The following is a 16,370-nucleotide window of genomic DNA, read 5'->3' as shown; positions in this document are numbered from 1 at the left end:
TAGACAATGCGTTGTAATTTCGTTCTGGTGCACCAGAACGAAATTCAAATTTCACGATATCTTTGCAAAACGAATTAATCTGCAAGAAATATTTTGTACATAAACATTATGTAGCCAGAGGTTTCCAGTGATTTAAAAATCTCAACTTTTTTTGAGAAAAGTGAGGGGATGAGGCTGTGGATCACGAAATGCCCCTTTAAGCACCTTTTTGTGTCCCCCATGCTAAATCGGTAATCTGTATTCCCTTTGTCACCCTTTGACGTACAATTTAGAGTCTAAATACGTAGATGACTGTACATGATCTAATCATCCCGGCTGGAAGATGTTGAGGAAGACTCGTATACTATACATCACGCTCATACGTTATATGACAATTTGACGTACAATCACGTATGTGATGCATGGTTTGAGGTTTATTCAGCTAGTAAGTTAGATCTCGTCATACACATTATTGTCGTGGTATTATATTGTAATTGTATACGTCAATTTTGTTCAGTTTGATTCAACCGGCTTATAAAGTTTTACTTTACACGGAAGGGGAGAGTTAGCAAAAAAACAATTAATTTATGAGTGTAAAAGGGGGAGGGGTGGTTTTGGGGAAGGGGGGACAAATAATATTTATAAAATTATAAGTAAGGCGAGAAAGAGAGAAACCCTGTTCTACGGGCGAACGGACCTTTCAAGTAGGGTCGGTCGGTCGGTTGGTATTTTTTTAAAATTTTTTAAATAACCCAAAAAATTACAAAAATCTGTAAATAAATTTCAATTTGAGAAAATACAAAAAAAAATTGTCCTGAAATTTCCGAAATTTGGGGTCGGCATTCATTTGTACAGGAAAAATTTGTTTCCCAATTTGTTCAAAATAGAACAGGGTTTTCGTTTTTCGTCGAATAAATAAATAAATAAATAAATAAATAAATAAATAAATAAATAAATAAATAAATAAATAAATAAATAAATAAATAAATAAAAATAAATAAATAAACATTAGTTATGTTTGTACATGGGGGTGCTGTGCAATAATCATGATCCTTCGATATCCATGATTTATCCTTGCAAATTTTTAGCATCGAACCTCCAGCCAATGTTCCCTGCCAGTGCTACCCACGAAACAAGGTCACAACTGTAGCCACTCCTTCAATGGTCGCCATTTCAGTGATTGACAGTGATGTAATGCAAATATGGCGCTGGCCATCTGGTCACGTGCGCATTTATAAAAGCGCATTTATATATACAACCGAAGTCGACTGTTCAAGGAAATTCACAAAAATCCATCGTATATGGATATAGGGGACCCCTTTAAAAGGGCATTTCGTGATCCACAGCCTCATCCCCCCACTTTTCTCAAAAAAAGTTGAGATTTTTATATCACTGGAAACCTCTGGCTACATAATGTTTATGTACAAACTATTTCTTGCAGATTAATTCGTTTAGCAAAGATATCGTGAAATTTGAATTTCGTTCTGGTGCACCAGAACGAAATTACAACGCATTGTCTATGGAGCAGTGTAATACACATAAACATGCATAACTTGCGAAAGCAAAATTGGAATCAACTGAAATTTTGGGAATAGGTTTTTTTCGTGGATATCTAATGAAAAATGACATAAATAGAGGATGCTAGGATCACGAAATACTCCTTTAAGCTCCCTAACATCTCATTAACATTAACATAATTATGTGATGCGATCAAGTAAAATCAGTCGCAACTCGGAAATATTGATTTTGAGATATAGCCAAACAAAGAAAATATTTTTGTTTCCTATTGTTTTGGAAACACTTTAATTGCTCATATCTTTGGAACTGGTTGTTTAATTTTAATGGGGTATTCTGCAAAAGGCAGCTTTGTAAATGCTTTTTATTATTCTATAAGAAACTGAAAATTTTATATTTCCGAGTTCCGACTGATTTTGCTTGATCGCATCACCATCACATATGATGATCCAAGATATTCCTACGCTCGGTGCTCGCTTCGCTCGCTATTCAAGAGGCGTCGCCGCTTGTGAACGGGGCTAGTTCTACAACTGCCCTACACATAATAAGTACTATAGCTTAAGTGGTTCACGTTATGTTGAATACAGTTAGCAACCTGGACAACCGATTCTTTTGTTTAGCAAGGCTCACTCAGTCATTTAATGTGGCAATACAAACGATCGAATTTGGTGTTGAAACGAGCTAAATTTTGAGTTACGTTTTGATTTTCAATGTAAAATTAATTTTCTCGGCCAAATGAAATGCAATCATTTTCATTTTTTCAGTAAATGTCAGGTCAAATTGTAGTGCTTGATACTTTTTTTCAAATCCTAGTGTTAAACTTAGGCGTGAAATTCAGTCATTTCGTGTAAGATTTTCGATTTTGATAGGCTTAAACTCTGCCCGCGAGCCTTTTCTTGGATCAACCTTTTAGCTTTTCAAAGTAATATAGTTCGCTAATAAAGGATTTTTCCCAACTTTCTAACGCACATCACCGTGAGCGATATATCATAGTTTTGTCAGAATTTACGTTTTGATTTCACCATTTTTTCACCGGCTGAAATTTTTTCAAAATCAACGCGTGAAATATAAGGCTAATAATACTAGCATTGTGGATCGATATCCCTTGGTCTAATAGGAATACCCAACGCTCTGCAGGGTCTATTGTTCTATTGTTTCCGATTAGAGCGCTGACATATTGGAAAATGTTGCCAATCAATATTCATGAGAGTGTACATTCAATGTCCAGTTTGCGAAATTGGGTGAGTTGTGTTTGGTAGGTGTGAAATACATCTGACTGGGCGTTTTAATTACGTAACGAATAAAGGCATTGACATCATCGAATGGCTGCCCAGTGATGTTATGTGTTTAGTTATTATATAGGCCTAATAATTATTATTAAATGTATTCGTCATTCCTTTCTTTTCCTTCTCTGTACTTATTCTTTCCTAGGCCTACACTTTATCACTCCCTCGCTCGCATTGTCCCCTCTCACCCTCCCTCTCTCATTCCCATCCTTGTCCTTATATTTCTATTTATCTACTTGTCTTTATTATATCTTTTTATTTCTCCCTTCCTCCAGCCCTCTCTCATTCTCCATATCCCCTCCTCCCCTCTTCCTCCCTCCTCCCCTCCCAAGACTTCTTACAGAGGTGAATCTGCCCCTCCCCAACCCCCTCCCCTCTTTGGGTACGCCACTATGTCTATACCAATCTCTTTCTTAAAATAAAATTAAATGGAAATTTATTAAAAACAACCTTTATAGGCCTATACTTATACTTAAATGTATACGTATAGCGATTACCATTATAGTGTATAGATATATGGACTGGACATGGCAGCCTTCATACATTCTAATATGTAATCGATCAGAAGAGCATTCAATTTATTTAAATGAAACGCCTAACGTCAGGTGGGTGGTAAAGATGATTGCATCGACAGCTAAAGCCTCCTTATAGAATTCAGACCCACACAAGCACACATTTGGGATACGTAAGTACAATGGTACCACTTTACACATGACTGCCCTTACACATGACTGTAGTGTGGTCACTTATTGATACTCGCTTGTTGTGTAGAGCGTTAATATGATGCCGGATCAGTGACTAATTTAATGGAGGAACCCCTTTCTTCGAAACAATGGTACCACTTTTATGAATAGCCTGTCGCAACTTCTAATCGGCATCAAACGAACAAAAGATTATATAATCTATTGCGACTCTATTTCTATTAAAAGCTCTTTGGGAATACCGGCATGATACAGTGTTGCCAGAACTTCAATATAGCAACGAAATTCCCAGGCCTAATAGCGCTCCTATACTGATCATGTTTATAGCACGATGAGGATATATCATCATCACGTGAGTGATTCGGACCAATGTGTTGAAATTTGCTTCTCCTCAAAACAACTTTGCCCGAAGGCTTACATGCAATTGGGCAATATTTTAAACAAAACTTTCTTTTACAAAACATTATATTACGCTGTATGTTTTATGATCAAGGAAACTGTTTGGAACACACTTCCAAAGAAATAACCTTCGTAACGCCCCGGCGTAACGCCCCAGACTTTCGTTATTTAAACGCCAGAAATAGATTGCCCTTATTAGAACCATCAGAGATTGTGGCTTATAAGAACCGTTCATTATCATTGTTAACTTAAACAGGTTTTTGTTTTTAAACATCTTTATAAATTGGTTGTTTTTATGTTTGTTTGTAAATTTCGTGCTTTACGCGCTTTGAGTTCCTCATCAGAGATTGTGCCTTATAAGAACCATTCATTTTCATTGTTAACTTAAACAGGTTTTTGTTTTTAAACAACAACCTGTTCAAGCAATTATTTAAAATTGCTTGCCTAAAAACATAATAACTTGGATGTTATTACTTGACGTAGTGTTTCAATTGTCATGAAGGTGACTGGGTATGGTGCCTTTTGTTTGTGTTTGTTTGAAACTGCTTTTGGAAACCCACCGAAAGTCATAGGCCCTAATGAAGCAGCCAAAATAATACCAGGTTAAACATGGAAGTTTATAAAAACTTATTAAATAACCTTAAAAAAAAAAAAACATTTGTGGCAACAATAAGCCTTGCATTGAAAGTCATGGTTAAAGTGTGTTGATTACCACACCAAAGTTTCCCTACATACACCCCACTACCCACCTCACACACCTCTGCACCCACCCCACCCTATAGGCCTACATGTACATGATATTACATAATAATATATAGCATAGCTATACATTTAGGTATAGCGCTTAATTATGACAAATATGGTTAGGCCTATATATAGGCCTACATGTCAAATTAAAAACAAACCCGAACACTGATGAATATCTACAGAAACCCGAACACAAGTCTGAAGGGTGTAATGAAAATGGCAACCCGAGATGGGGGGGGTAGGTCATACAAAATTCACATGGAGATAGGAGGGACAGAAGATTAAAATCCCCTATAATAACACGCTAATTTTTCTAGGTTTGGACCGTGGATTTTCATGAACCTCAAGCGTGCGTCTCTTAATACGGACTAACCTAGGTAAACAAACACACAGACAGACAAAATGGTTTTCATAATCATGGAATCCATATAAATTGAAATTGCAGGCTATCACGGGAGCAAATTTTTAAAATTCACCTCATTTACCAATTGGGGATTTGGGCTACCAAATCGCTAGTCGGGCAATCTTCATGATCTTTGCTTTTCAATGGAAAATTGCCCTGGATGACAACAATGAAAATATCGACTATTTCTGCTGGTTGCGCACGAGATAAAAGCACCGAGTTTGACATTTTCAGAGCATGAAGGGAAAAAGGGTAAAATAAAAACGGAAATTCTGACAAAACTATAATATATAGACCCACACGATGTGCTTTACAGAGGTGGGAAATATCTTTCTTTAGCAAACTATATTAGTTTGAGACGCTAAAAATCAATTCCGTAAAAAGCTCGCAGGCGAACTCAAGGCCTATAAAAATCAAAAATATCACACTAAAAGATACAATTTGATGCTTAATTTTAACACCAGGATTTTAAAACAAATGTATATCCAAGCACCAAGTTTTTAACTGACATTACTGAAGAAAAAAAAAATATTGCTTTATATTTGACCGAGAAAATTAATTTCATAGCAAAAAGGTGTATCTCTGAATTGTGCTGATTTTAACATGTATCGATCGACTTTTAGCGCGACTAAGCATTTCTAAAGAATCGGTTGTCCAGGTAGGTGACTGAATATTCCCAAACCAAACACTAACATTAAAAAGGAGCCTTAGTTTATACCGGGCAGTGGAACTCGCTGAAGCAGCTCGTAATGTTAACCCTTTTAAATCCCAATTCAAAAGTTCTGTTTAACAACCTGCTTTCCAACATATGCTGCTATTTTGTATTCTTACTATTTATGCTATTTATGCATCTTTCTATTGCTCAATTATAATTGTGTAATGTTTTGACTTTTTGGGCGTTTAAAAAAATTTGTGTAAATATTATGTTTACTGTGTTATTTTGTAACATGAGCACGGCCTCATGGATGAATAACTTGTTTTATCGTTGAAGGAGTGTCCGTGTTTAAATAAAGATTATACTATACTATACTATACTATAATACTATACTATACTATACTATACTATACTATACTATACTATACTATACTATACTATATTATATCACTCATACATAAATTCTAGACAGTTCATTGGTTGATTACCATTTATTATTTTACCATCACCCTCTCCGTGTGATAGTCTTTACCATCATAGTGCTCTGCCGATTTAGTTATGGGGTGGACCCCAAAATGTGAAGTATATCACGGCAAAACATTGTGTTATGTTGATGAAAAAATGTATTTCCTACCTTAAATAGTATTTTTAGTAATAGAATTTATGCATGAGTGATATCAAATATTAACTGTCTTAAATTCGTATAATGGTCGAAATATAATCACTCGTGGAATGGAAAAATCCATCTTTCACCTCGTGATTATATTTCGACCATCACACTCATAGACAGTTAATATTTGTATACTATACTATACTATACTATACTATACTATACTATACTATACTATACTATACTATACTATACTATACTATACTATACTATATTATACAAATATTAACTGTCTATGAGTGTGATGGTCGAAATATAATCACGAGGTGAAAGATGGATTGTTCCATTCCACGAGCCGGAACGGCGAGTGGAATGGAACAATACATCTTTCACCGAGTGATTATATTTCGACCATTACACGAATTTAAGACAGTTAATATTTGTTTTATATCACTCATGCATAAATTCTATTACTAAAATACTATTTAAGGTAGGAAATACATTTTTTCATCAACATAACACCATGTTTTGCGGTGATATACTTCACATTTTGGGACCCACCCCATAACTAAATCGGCGAGTCCAAGAGTCAGCGCATGGCTTGGCGCAGGCGCACTACGGCAAAGCACATGATGGGAAATACTATCACACGGAGTGGGTGATGGTAAAAATGGCAAATGGTAATCAACCAATGAACTGTCTAGAATTTATGTATGAGTGATATAATATACTATACTGTACTATACTATCATATATCCCGCACCAAGATCATTAAGTGTGTCGTGCAAACTGAACATGCTGAACTAAGGTCAACATCTCACAGGTGAACAAATGTGTGTCAACGCAAGTAAATGATTGGAACCAATTATGCCTCGCCAACTTTATTATTTGTATTCGTGTATTTCATACTTGACCTATTTGGAACATGTTCACCAATATTCAAACAAGTTTGTCACAAAAGGCCACATACACAAGTCTTTGCACTTTATTAGTTTGCACTTTTTGTTTCATTTTACAGTCTAAACGCAGGACAACCGATTGTTATTGTTCTGCAAGGCTCACTCAGTCATTTAATAAGGCAATACAAACGATCGAATTTGGTATTCAAATGAACAAAATTTTGAGTTACACCTTTTCAGTGTAAAATTTTTTTTTCTCGGCCAAATGAAAAGCAATAATTTTCATTTTTTCAGTAAATGTCAGGAAAAACTGTAATGCTTGATACTGTACTTTTTTTCAAATCTTAGTGTTAAACTTAGTCGTGAAATTCAGTCATTTAGTGTAAGATTTTCGATTTTGATAGGCTTCAACTCTGCCCGCGAGCCTTTTTTTGGATCAACCTTTAGCTTTTCAAAGTAATATAGTTCGCTAAAGAAGGATTTTTCCCAACTTTCTAACGCACATCACCGTGAGCGATATATCATAGTTTTGTCAGAATTTCCGTTTTGATTCCATAATTTTTAACTACCAGCTGAAACAAATTTCAAATCCACGCGTGAAATACTAGCATTGTGGATCGATATCTCTGGGTGCCCGGCCTGGATACAGTTTTGCCAGAACTTCAATATAGCAAAGAAATTACCTAGTGTTTCGGTATAGTGCCTTTTGTTTGTGTTTGTTTGAAATTGCTTAAACCCACCGAAAGTCATAATGAAGCAGCCAAAACAATACAAGGTTAAACACGGAAGTTTATAACAACCTATTATAATGACCTAAAGGAAAAATCATTTATGGTAACAATGAGCCTTGCATTGTAAGTCATGGTTAAAATGTGTTGAGTACCCACCCCACCCCCATAGGCCTACATAATATTACATACCGGTACCTTATAATATTTATATAGCACGGCTATAGCTATACATTTAGAAAGTAGGTCCTATCGCGCTAAATTATCAAATTATGACAAATAGGCCTACACAAACCCGAACGCAAGTCTGAAGGGTGTAATGAAAATGCCAACCCGCGATGGGGGGGTCATTCAAAATTCACCTGGAGATAGGAGGGACAGAAAATTAAAATCCCCTCTAATAACACGCGAATTTTTCTGGGTTTGGACAGTGGATTTTCCCATGGACCTCATCCTAGGTAAATAAATAAACAAACAAACAAACAAACAGACAAAATGGTTTTCATAATCATGGAATCCATAGCCCCTATAAAATGAAATTGCAGGCTATCACGGGAGCAAATTTCCAAAATCCACCTCATTTACCAGAATTGGGGATTTGGGCTACCAAATCGCTGGTCAGGCAATCCTGGTTTTCAATGGAAAAGGGACCTGGGTTGACAACAATTGAAATATCGATTATTTCTGCTGGTTGCTCTCGAGGTAAAGTACTAAGTTTGACATTTTCGGAGCATGAAGGGGAAAAGGGTAAAATAAAAACGGAAATTCTGACAAAACTATAATATATATAGACCCACACGATGTGCTTTACAGAGGTGGGAAATATCTTTCTTTAGCAAACTATATTAGTTTGAGACGCTAAAAAATGAATTCTGTAAAAAGCTCACGGGCGAACTAAAGCCCTATAAAAATCAAAAATATCACACTAAAAGACACAATTTGATGCTTAATTTTAACACCAGGATTTTTTTTTAAATGTTCATCCAAGCACTATGTTTTTATTTGACATTACTGAAGAAAAAAAAAAAATTTTGCTTTATATTTGACCGAGAAAATAAATTTCATAGCAAAAGGTGTATCTCGGAATTGTGTTGATTTTAACATGTATCGATCGACTTTTAGCGCGACTAAGCAGAACAAAAGATCGGTTGTCCTGCGTTTAGACTGTTTAAACAAAAAAATAACTAATCAAATCTTACCTCTTCCACTATCCTCCGACTGGCTATTGAGCTCAACTAACAAATCAAAAGAAATGGCACTATTAAGTATAATACAAAGTAACAATTGACAAGCATTCTATATCTTATAATAATCTTCTACATTGTATTATTAGCTTAATTAAAATCCACCCTTATCAAATGATAGACCAGGGTGGAAATAGCATGTGATGAAAGCAGATAATCTTCATTAAAAATAATTGATGTTGGAACCTCATCGACTACACCGTACAGTAGCGAAATGATTATCATCTCTCACGGCCAAATCGTTGTGTACTATTACTTTGTCACTTTGGCGGTACCAGGATTTTTTTTCGGGGGAAGCAAGGGGGCAAAATCGACCAATTTTGCGCAAAATTGCCGCAAAAAGTGGAAATTTAGGGAATTTTGGGAATTTTGCCTCAAAAGTGGGGGGAACTGGTGGGAAAGAAATATATTTGGAGGGAAATATCATCCTTGTCCTCCACCTCACCCCCCCCTCACCCATAGTGCCGCCACTGGTTACATCTGGACACAGCTACTGGAATTGGATATCCGGGATTGGATATTATGCAGCACAGGATTATAATGATGCACCCGGCAAAATGTTTATATCCATTTTGAGCTATTTTGATAGAGGATACCTTAGCAAAGATTAGATAATTTAGATGACGGGTTTGCATGGCCTGGAATGAAAAAAATTCAAGAGACAAGTAAAATGTATAGTCACCTGTACCAAACACTAGTGCCACTCCCGCGATTGCTAGAAGTATAATGATGAAAGCGACGGTACATAATATAAATATCCACTGCCTTGGAGTACAAAATGAATTAGACTCAGGATCAGATACTATGTATTTATTATGATGGGAATGGAATGGATGTTGCTGTGTTCTTACGAACTGTCTTGACGATATTTGCCCTCTTTTATCCTTGTACTGGTATGTAGGGTCGAAGGGAACATCATCAACATTCACTACAGAATGATGGGCACGGCGGGACTTGGGTCTTCTTGGCCTTCCGAACTGCAAGAAAAAAGAGTCAAGAGATTGGTTCATTTATTACATGTATTATTTTTGTTGGGCAATTGTTGCTACGAAAATTTAAAAGTAACCAAAGGTTGAGCCTAAAGGACGCGTTCAACAAAATACATTTTACTCGACCATGTCGACCAGTTTACTTCAGTCCTTTTTATGGATATTTGTGTTTACACTACAGTACTTCACTACAGTACTGTCCTGAACAAAAGGTACCTCTCGATGAAAAGGTTGTCGGTAAATCAAATCGGCACAAAGGAACAATGCGTTTCGTAATCTGTTGCGCCTCCACGGATATGATAGCTCTGTGGATTTAAGTACTACCCAACACCCCACTGTGTTAACCTAGTATAACAGACTAGCAGTGTGATGAAACTTGACACCACTGCTCTGCTACTGCATAGAAGTGCATGTTTGAATTTTGGACAGTTATGTCAACAATAAAAACACTGTGAGTCGATTTCATATTATGTTATCTACAGAAGGTGTGAATTATCCTCTATAAATCGACCAAGTAATAATGACACATACACACAATTTCAGTAAAACAACATCTTTTGCACGTAATTCCATTGGATTTGAAAAGTAAAGTGGCAGTTGAAACTCTGGTAATAACACTTTTAGAGTGCATGATGGGAAGTTCTTAATTCATTCTCTGCCTGGGTACATTCACGAGTTGATTTTGACAAATTTGGTAGTCGGAATTGAAAAATAGTGCAATCAAAACCGAAATTCTGACAAAACTATGAAATATAGCCCAATATGATGTGCTTTAGAAAGTTGGGAAATATCTTTCGTTGGCGAATTATGTTACTTTGAAAAGCAAAAATGTTGAATCCCAAAAAGGCTCACGGAACGAGTTCAGGCCCGTAACCGGGGTGTGTGGACTGGGGCGTCCGCCCCCAATCCCAAAATGACCAAAAGGTCCCCTTTTTTGACCCAAAAAGTCCCATTTGCGAGCGTATCGAGCGAAAATATTGGGGGTTTTTTTGTGCTTTTTTGGTCAAAAAAGTCCCAATTTTGGAGAAAAAAAGTACACTTTTCCAAAATCCGGCCCCAGTTCAAAAATGTCCCAAAAAAGTCCACTTTTTCAAAATCAGCCCCCCTCCAAAAAAAAATAGATCCTGGTTACGGGCCTGAGCGAGTTGAAGCCTGTGAAAATCTTACCACTAGAAGTCTAAATTTCACACCTAATTTTAACACCAGGGTTTGAGAAAAATATAGTACCAAACATCATTTACCGAAGAAATTTTTTTTATTGCTTTTCATTTGACCGAGAAAATTAATTATGAAGTGAAAAGGTGTAACTAAAAAGTTAGTAATTTCAACACCGAATTCGATCGTTTCAATGGCCTAATTAAGTGACTGAGTGTCGCTTGTTTAACAATAGCCATCGACTGACGTGAGTAGAGAATGTTACATTTCACACCGACTTAAGGGAAGGGGTATGAACGTTTGGACAGTATTTATTGTGGGACATTAGAGCACATCAGACATATCGAATTGCATTATGAATACGAAGAATGTCCTTCTGATATCAAATAATTTTGATTTTTTTGAAATTCGCAATGTAATAAACATTTTATGGCAAATCATTAAAATTGATATTTTTGATATTTAACAGTACTTGAAGTAAACTTTATAAATCTGATGATTTATACTTAAAAGTGTATGTAGGTGGGATGAAAAGCCGACGATCAATTGAAAATTTTGACCTTTCGTATTGAAGATATGGATTTTTTCCCAAAACACCACAAAAAAAAGGTCTTTTGGGGAAAAAATCCATATCTTCAATATAAAAGGTCAACATTTTCAATTGATCGTCGGCTTTTCATCCCAGCTACATACACTTTAAGAATATATCATTAGATTTATCAAATTTATTTCGAGGACTGTTATATATCAAAAATTTGAAAAATATCAAATTTTAATAATTTGTCATAAAATTTGCATTATATCGTGAATTTTAAAAAATGAAAATTATATGATATCAGAAAGACGTGCTTTGTATTCAGAATGCAATTCGATACGTCTGAGGTGCTCTCATGTCCCACAAAAAATACTGTCGAAACGCCATAAACGCTCATTCTAGATCCCTTAAAATTATTAAATAAATAGATCAAAAATAAAAATCCAACCGACCTACTCCTTGGAAGGGATCTATGTGTCTATGAACAGTCAAACAATTATGCAATATCTCTGTTAATGGCTTTTAATATAAGAAAACATTTGAGTACTCTTTTCTTCAAAACATTGAGCGCGAAGTTTACCTGTGCTTTTCATTTTTAAGTTAAGTTTCTATGCAGTGGTCTTAGATAATATTACGCTCAGTTTAATTAAAAACAAACTTTCTTTGCGCCAGACACATGTCTTGTTGGCAATGATTCCAAAGGTCAAGGCGCGAGAAAACTATTGCGTTTTATTCATTCATTCGGATATGAGTTTACCCAAGTGGAAATAGTTATTCATTGCTGTTATTTGTGTATTTTTTAGATACGAAAGGTCATAAAAAAACCAACACTCACGTTTAGCATGTTTGCTACCCATGCCACAAAATCACATTATACAAACAAGGTTTTTGAAAATGAAAATTTTAAAAATATATTTTTTAAATGGATGTGCCAGCACAAAGGTGAATTGCAATGAGTCATATTTCTTATTATATTTTTATATCAGTATGGTCAAAATAAGTGTGGAAAATCTATTTCTTGTTTTTCTTCTTTACAAATTCTGGTGACTTTTAGCAAAGACAAAATTATGTTTTTAAAATATTATAAACGTGTTTTGGTTTTGATCAAAACATAATAACATTTTCAAAATATTTTGTCCACACTTAAATAACAGAATGTTAGAATGTTTCGCAACAAGTTTTCAAAAATGTTTTTGAATGTTATTAAAACATTTATACCCTTTATATACCCTTCATACAACCAGACATTTGAATGTTTTCTATATAACGTTTGCTATAGGTAAACGCACAATTTCACCATGATTTGCCGGTAAAATAGTGTCAAATTGTAAATAACTGAGGTCGATCGGGGTGCAAGCATATTTGATCAATAAATTGAGATTGTTTTAGCGACAAAAAAGCGTAATTCTATATTATTCTGGCCATGACCATGATGACCAAAACAAAGAGACCAAATAATAATGAGGTCATCGGACGCACTTGATATTTCATGTATGTATAATTTTCTTCGTACATTGATAATATATTATATCATTAACTCTTTTTTTCACTCATTTTATATTATTTTATTTCTTTCCATTGGAGCGATCATTGTAGTAAATGTAAAAGATTGAAATTCCCTTCTTTTCACTCGTTTACATTTAGATAGTAACCCAAAAACCAACGCTAACGCAAACCCTGAAACCTTAACCCCAATTCAGCATGAACATAACCAAAGCAGTAACACCAAAAGCCTAACGCCAACACCAACCACAATCCAATCTTAACATCACCCTAAACCTATCACAAGTAGTATGACGTGTAATCATCCTAGTTGAGGGAACTTAACAGGCGGCGGATGACATGATCGAGCCAGCAACTCGTGAAACCGCCCGGCCGTATGGCATTTTCCATATACTCGATTCGTTTTGTGGGGTTCATTATCGAACCCCAACGGTTTTAGCTTGTATTTATATAATTTATCAACATAGGCCTATTTGTTTGTGATATTTCAAGCGTTTTAAAATTTCAAAATAATCCCATTCAATTACACGGTTGACGATGAAAATTTACTGAATTTAGGGACTGCACGTCATACACCACCTGGAACTTAATGTACGATACGTACGAGATCTAAATTGTAGGATGGACATGGAAATTTCATAAGAATATTTACATTACTATCATGATAAAGATAACAACTTAATTATGTTTACCCACTTTTGAACAAAAGTGTATGATAGCCCCGGGAATGATAGCTAATAAAATAATATTCAAACTAATATTACCACTTACCAAATCAGAGTTATCCCATGATATCACAGACATTTTACATGACCGAGTCATTAGCCATACGTTAAACCATATTGTGCTGGTAAATTAAATAATGTGTGTTTTACCTTTACCTTAATCGTACTCTTTCATTACCTTAATGCATTAATGCATTACACTCCACGTAAAATAATATCAATTTATAAGAGACAAGTATAATTGGGAGCAGCCTTGATATTGGCAATATTGGCAGCCTTGTCATGATTTGGATATTCTACAATTGACAGACGCATGATAGAGTATTAGGACAGAAATTATATAAAATAATTCCATTTATTCCAAAAATCTACTGTCGTAAAAGTTTAGTTTATTGCGCCGTGTAAATGCGCTCAGATACCTGTGCAAGTTGCGCTAAATTAAATTGCCTTGTATTGTAATTTATCGTAGTTAAAATCACCGGCTCTCTTTAATTTCAATTGGTAAAAAACAAAATCTAGGTTTGTCTTTTTAAACCTAAACTTTGGATGTTGTTGTACATATTAAACAGTTATTTATTTTCCTTGGTTGTGTACACTACTTTTTAGATCCATTCAAAGTTTCCCTGTTGGTCAGTTAGTTTCCTTTTTTGCTGTGATATTTTAGCAACACAAATTCTGCAGCTTCCTACAGATTATGAACAGTCATTGGTTTGATTCGGGGAGCACTCAACGGGTATGGTTACATACCACTAATATGACCACTGAAAAGACTGCATTAAAATCTCTGAAATTTATCAAGTTATATAGCCAAAAAAGTATTTTTTAGGGTTTGATGCTTCAAAATGGTAAATTTTCTCTCATTATATGACACTTTTGTACGTACGGCTTCGGTTTTTAGTACATATTCGCCCTACCATATTGTAACTTTCAGCTTCGAAGGCGCACTGCCATTTTAAAGTGTTTACGGTTCAGTGCGTTAAAACAAGAAAAGTCTCAGGTCAACCTATGTTGAGTTTTGGATCATTTGGCATCTAAATTATATAGTTTCACCTAATATTAGTGGCATTTAACTGTGCGAGTTCTGATTATGAGAAAATTCCACCCGAAATTAGCCATTTTCCCATTGAAACCCGTGTAATACATAATTAGTGGTATTTAACCGTATGTGCCTATCAACATGATCAATGGGTCCCTTTTTAAAGTCGAATATAGCCGTTTTTAAAGTCCTACCGAAGTTTTAGGTTCGATTACCCGCCTTCTTTTTTTTAGTTTATCATCAAAGTGCTAGAAAATAAATGAAGGAACTTTTCTATATACCCAATGACTTCTTTTTTTAAATTTTATACTAAATCACCCCCTTTTTTTACTTGCTTATTCCCAATGAACCCCTTTTTAAACAACATGTATAAGCGATAGTTACTTCCCAAAGCCGGTAAGCACGTACGTACCCGTCACTTCAAAATTTGAGTCCCGCCGGGTTCTGAGTCCGGTGGTTATATGAATGACACGCAGCTCGCTGTATACGTGTATTTAGGGTTATGGCACATTGGCCAGGGTAAGGGTTAGTGTTTATTTCATAAGAAAGTGGTGGTAGTAGGGTCAGTCAGGATATGACTGGATTTAAACTATTGAAAAAGGTTGATGTGATTTTAATTATTTTAGATATTGATGTCTCGAGGCTTACGATCGACTCAAAGTATTTCAATACTTGATATAAAATGATATATGATTAGTTTCAGTTTAATTGTGACCAATGGAATTTTGAAGAACATTGCCGGACAAGAATTTACAGGTCACTTGGTATAATCAATACTGTAACAATAATACATTTATATTACATAATTATGACACTCACCGGGTTTAGTTCGGTCGCCATTCCAACATATATGTAGTATTATATTATATGTAAGTCCCGTTGATCATGCAACCGTTTTTTCATGTTATATATAGTAGTTTGTTCAACGACATCCAAATGAATTGTGAAGTGAAGCATTACAATATGAGCCACGTACTGTTTGAACTTACTTTTTTTAGCCACTCCTATCACTCAAAGAAAGTATTTGTTTGGTTTACTGAAATTTGTCACCTTTTTCCTCAACTTTTCTGATTATGCCAACGAATATTAGGTTTGCATGCAGTACACATAAATGGGGTGATATTACCACTGAATTGTTTACTTACATTAAATTTTGTCATATGTAGCCTAAGTCTTTATTTTGCTTGAAAAGGCAAGTAATATCAACAACAGAGCGTTTTTAAGTTGTTCTCGCTTATTTTCATAAGTTATAAGTTGTCCT

The 16,370-nt window shown here is 35.2% G+C and overlaps 1 protein-coding gene across 1 annotated transcript in view; it reads right to left on the bottom strand.

Moving 5' to 3' along the window:
* Positions 1–16,037, bottom strand: part of LOC140163494 (uncharacterized) — a 40,832-nt gene extending 24,795 nt beyond the window's left edge. Inside the window, exons 1-3 of the mRNA XM_072186811.1 lie at positions 15,929–16,037; positions 9,849–10,143; positions 9,122–9,157 (exon numbers count right to left, since the gene is read on the bottom strand). Of these exons, the coding sequence (XP_072042912.1) occupies positions 9,122–9,157; positions 9,849–10,143; positions 15,929–15,949 (352 nt within the window). The 5' untranslated portion in view covers positions 15,950–16,037. The remainder of the gene's footprint in view (positions 1–9,121; positions 9,158–9,848; positions 10,144–15,928) is intronic.
* Positions 16,038–16,370: the final 333 nt, after the last annotated feature.

This window comes from Amphiura filiformis, chromosome 1 (assembly GCF_039555335.1).
Source record: "Amphiura filiformis chromosome 1, Afil_fr2py, whole genome shotgun sequence".
NCBI classification, from domain to species: domain Eukaryota; kingdom Metazoa; phylum Echinodermata; class Ophiuroidea; order Amphilepidida; family Amphiuridae; genus Amphiura; species Amphiura filiformis.
Note: the sequence above shows the minus strand (reverse complement) of the source record. Positions and strands in the feature narration are given on the sequence as shown.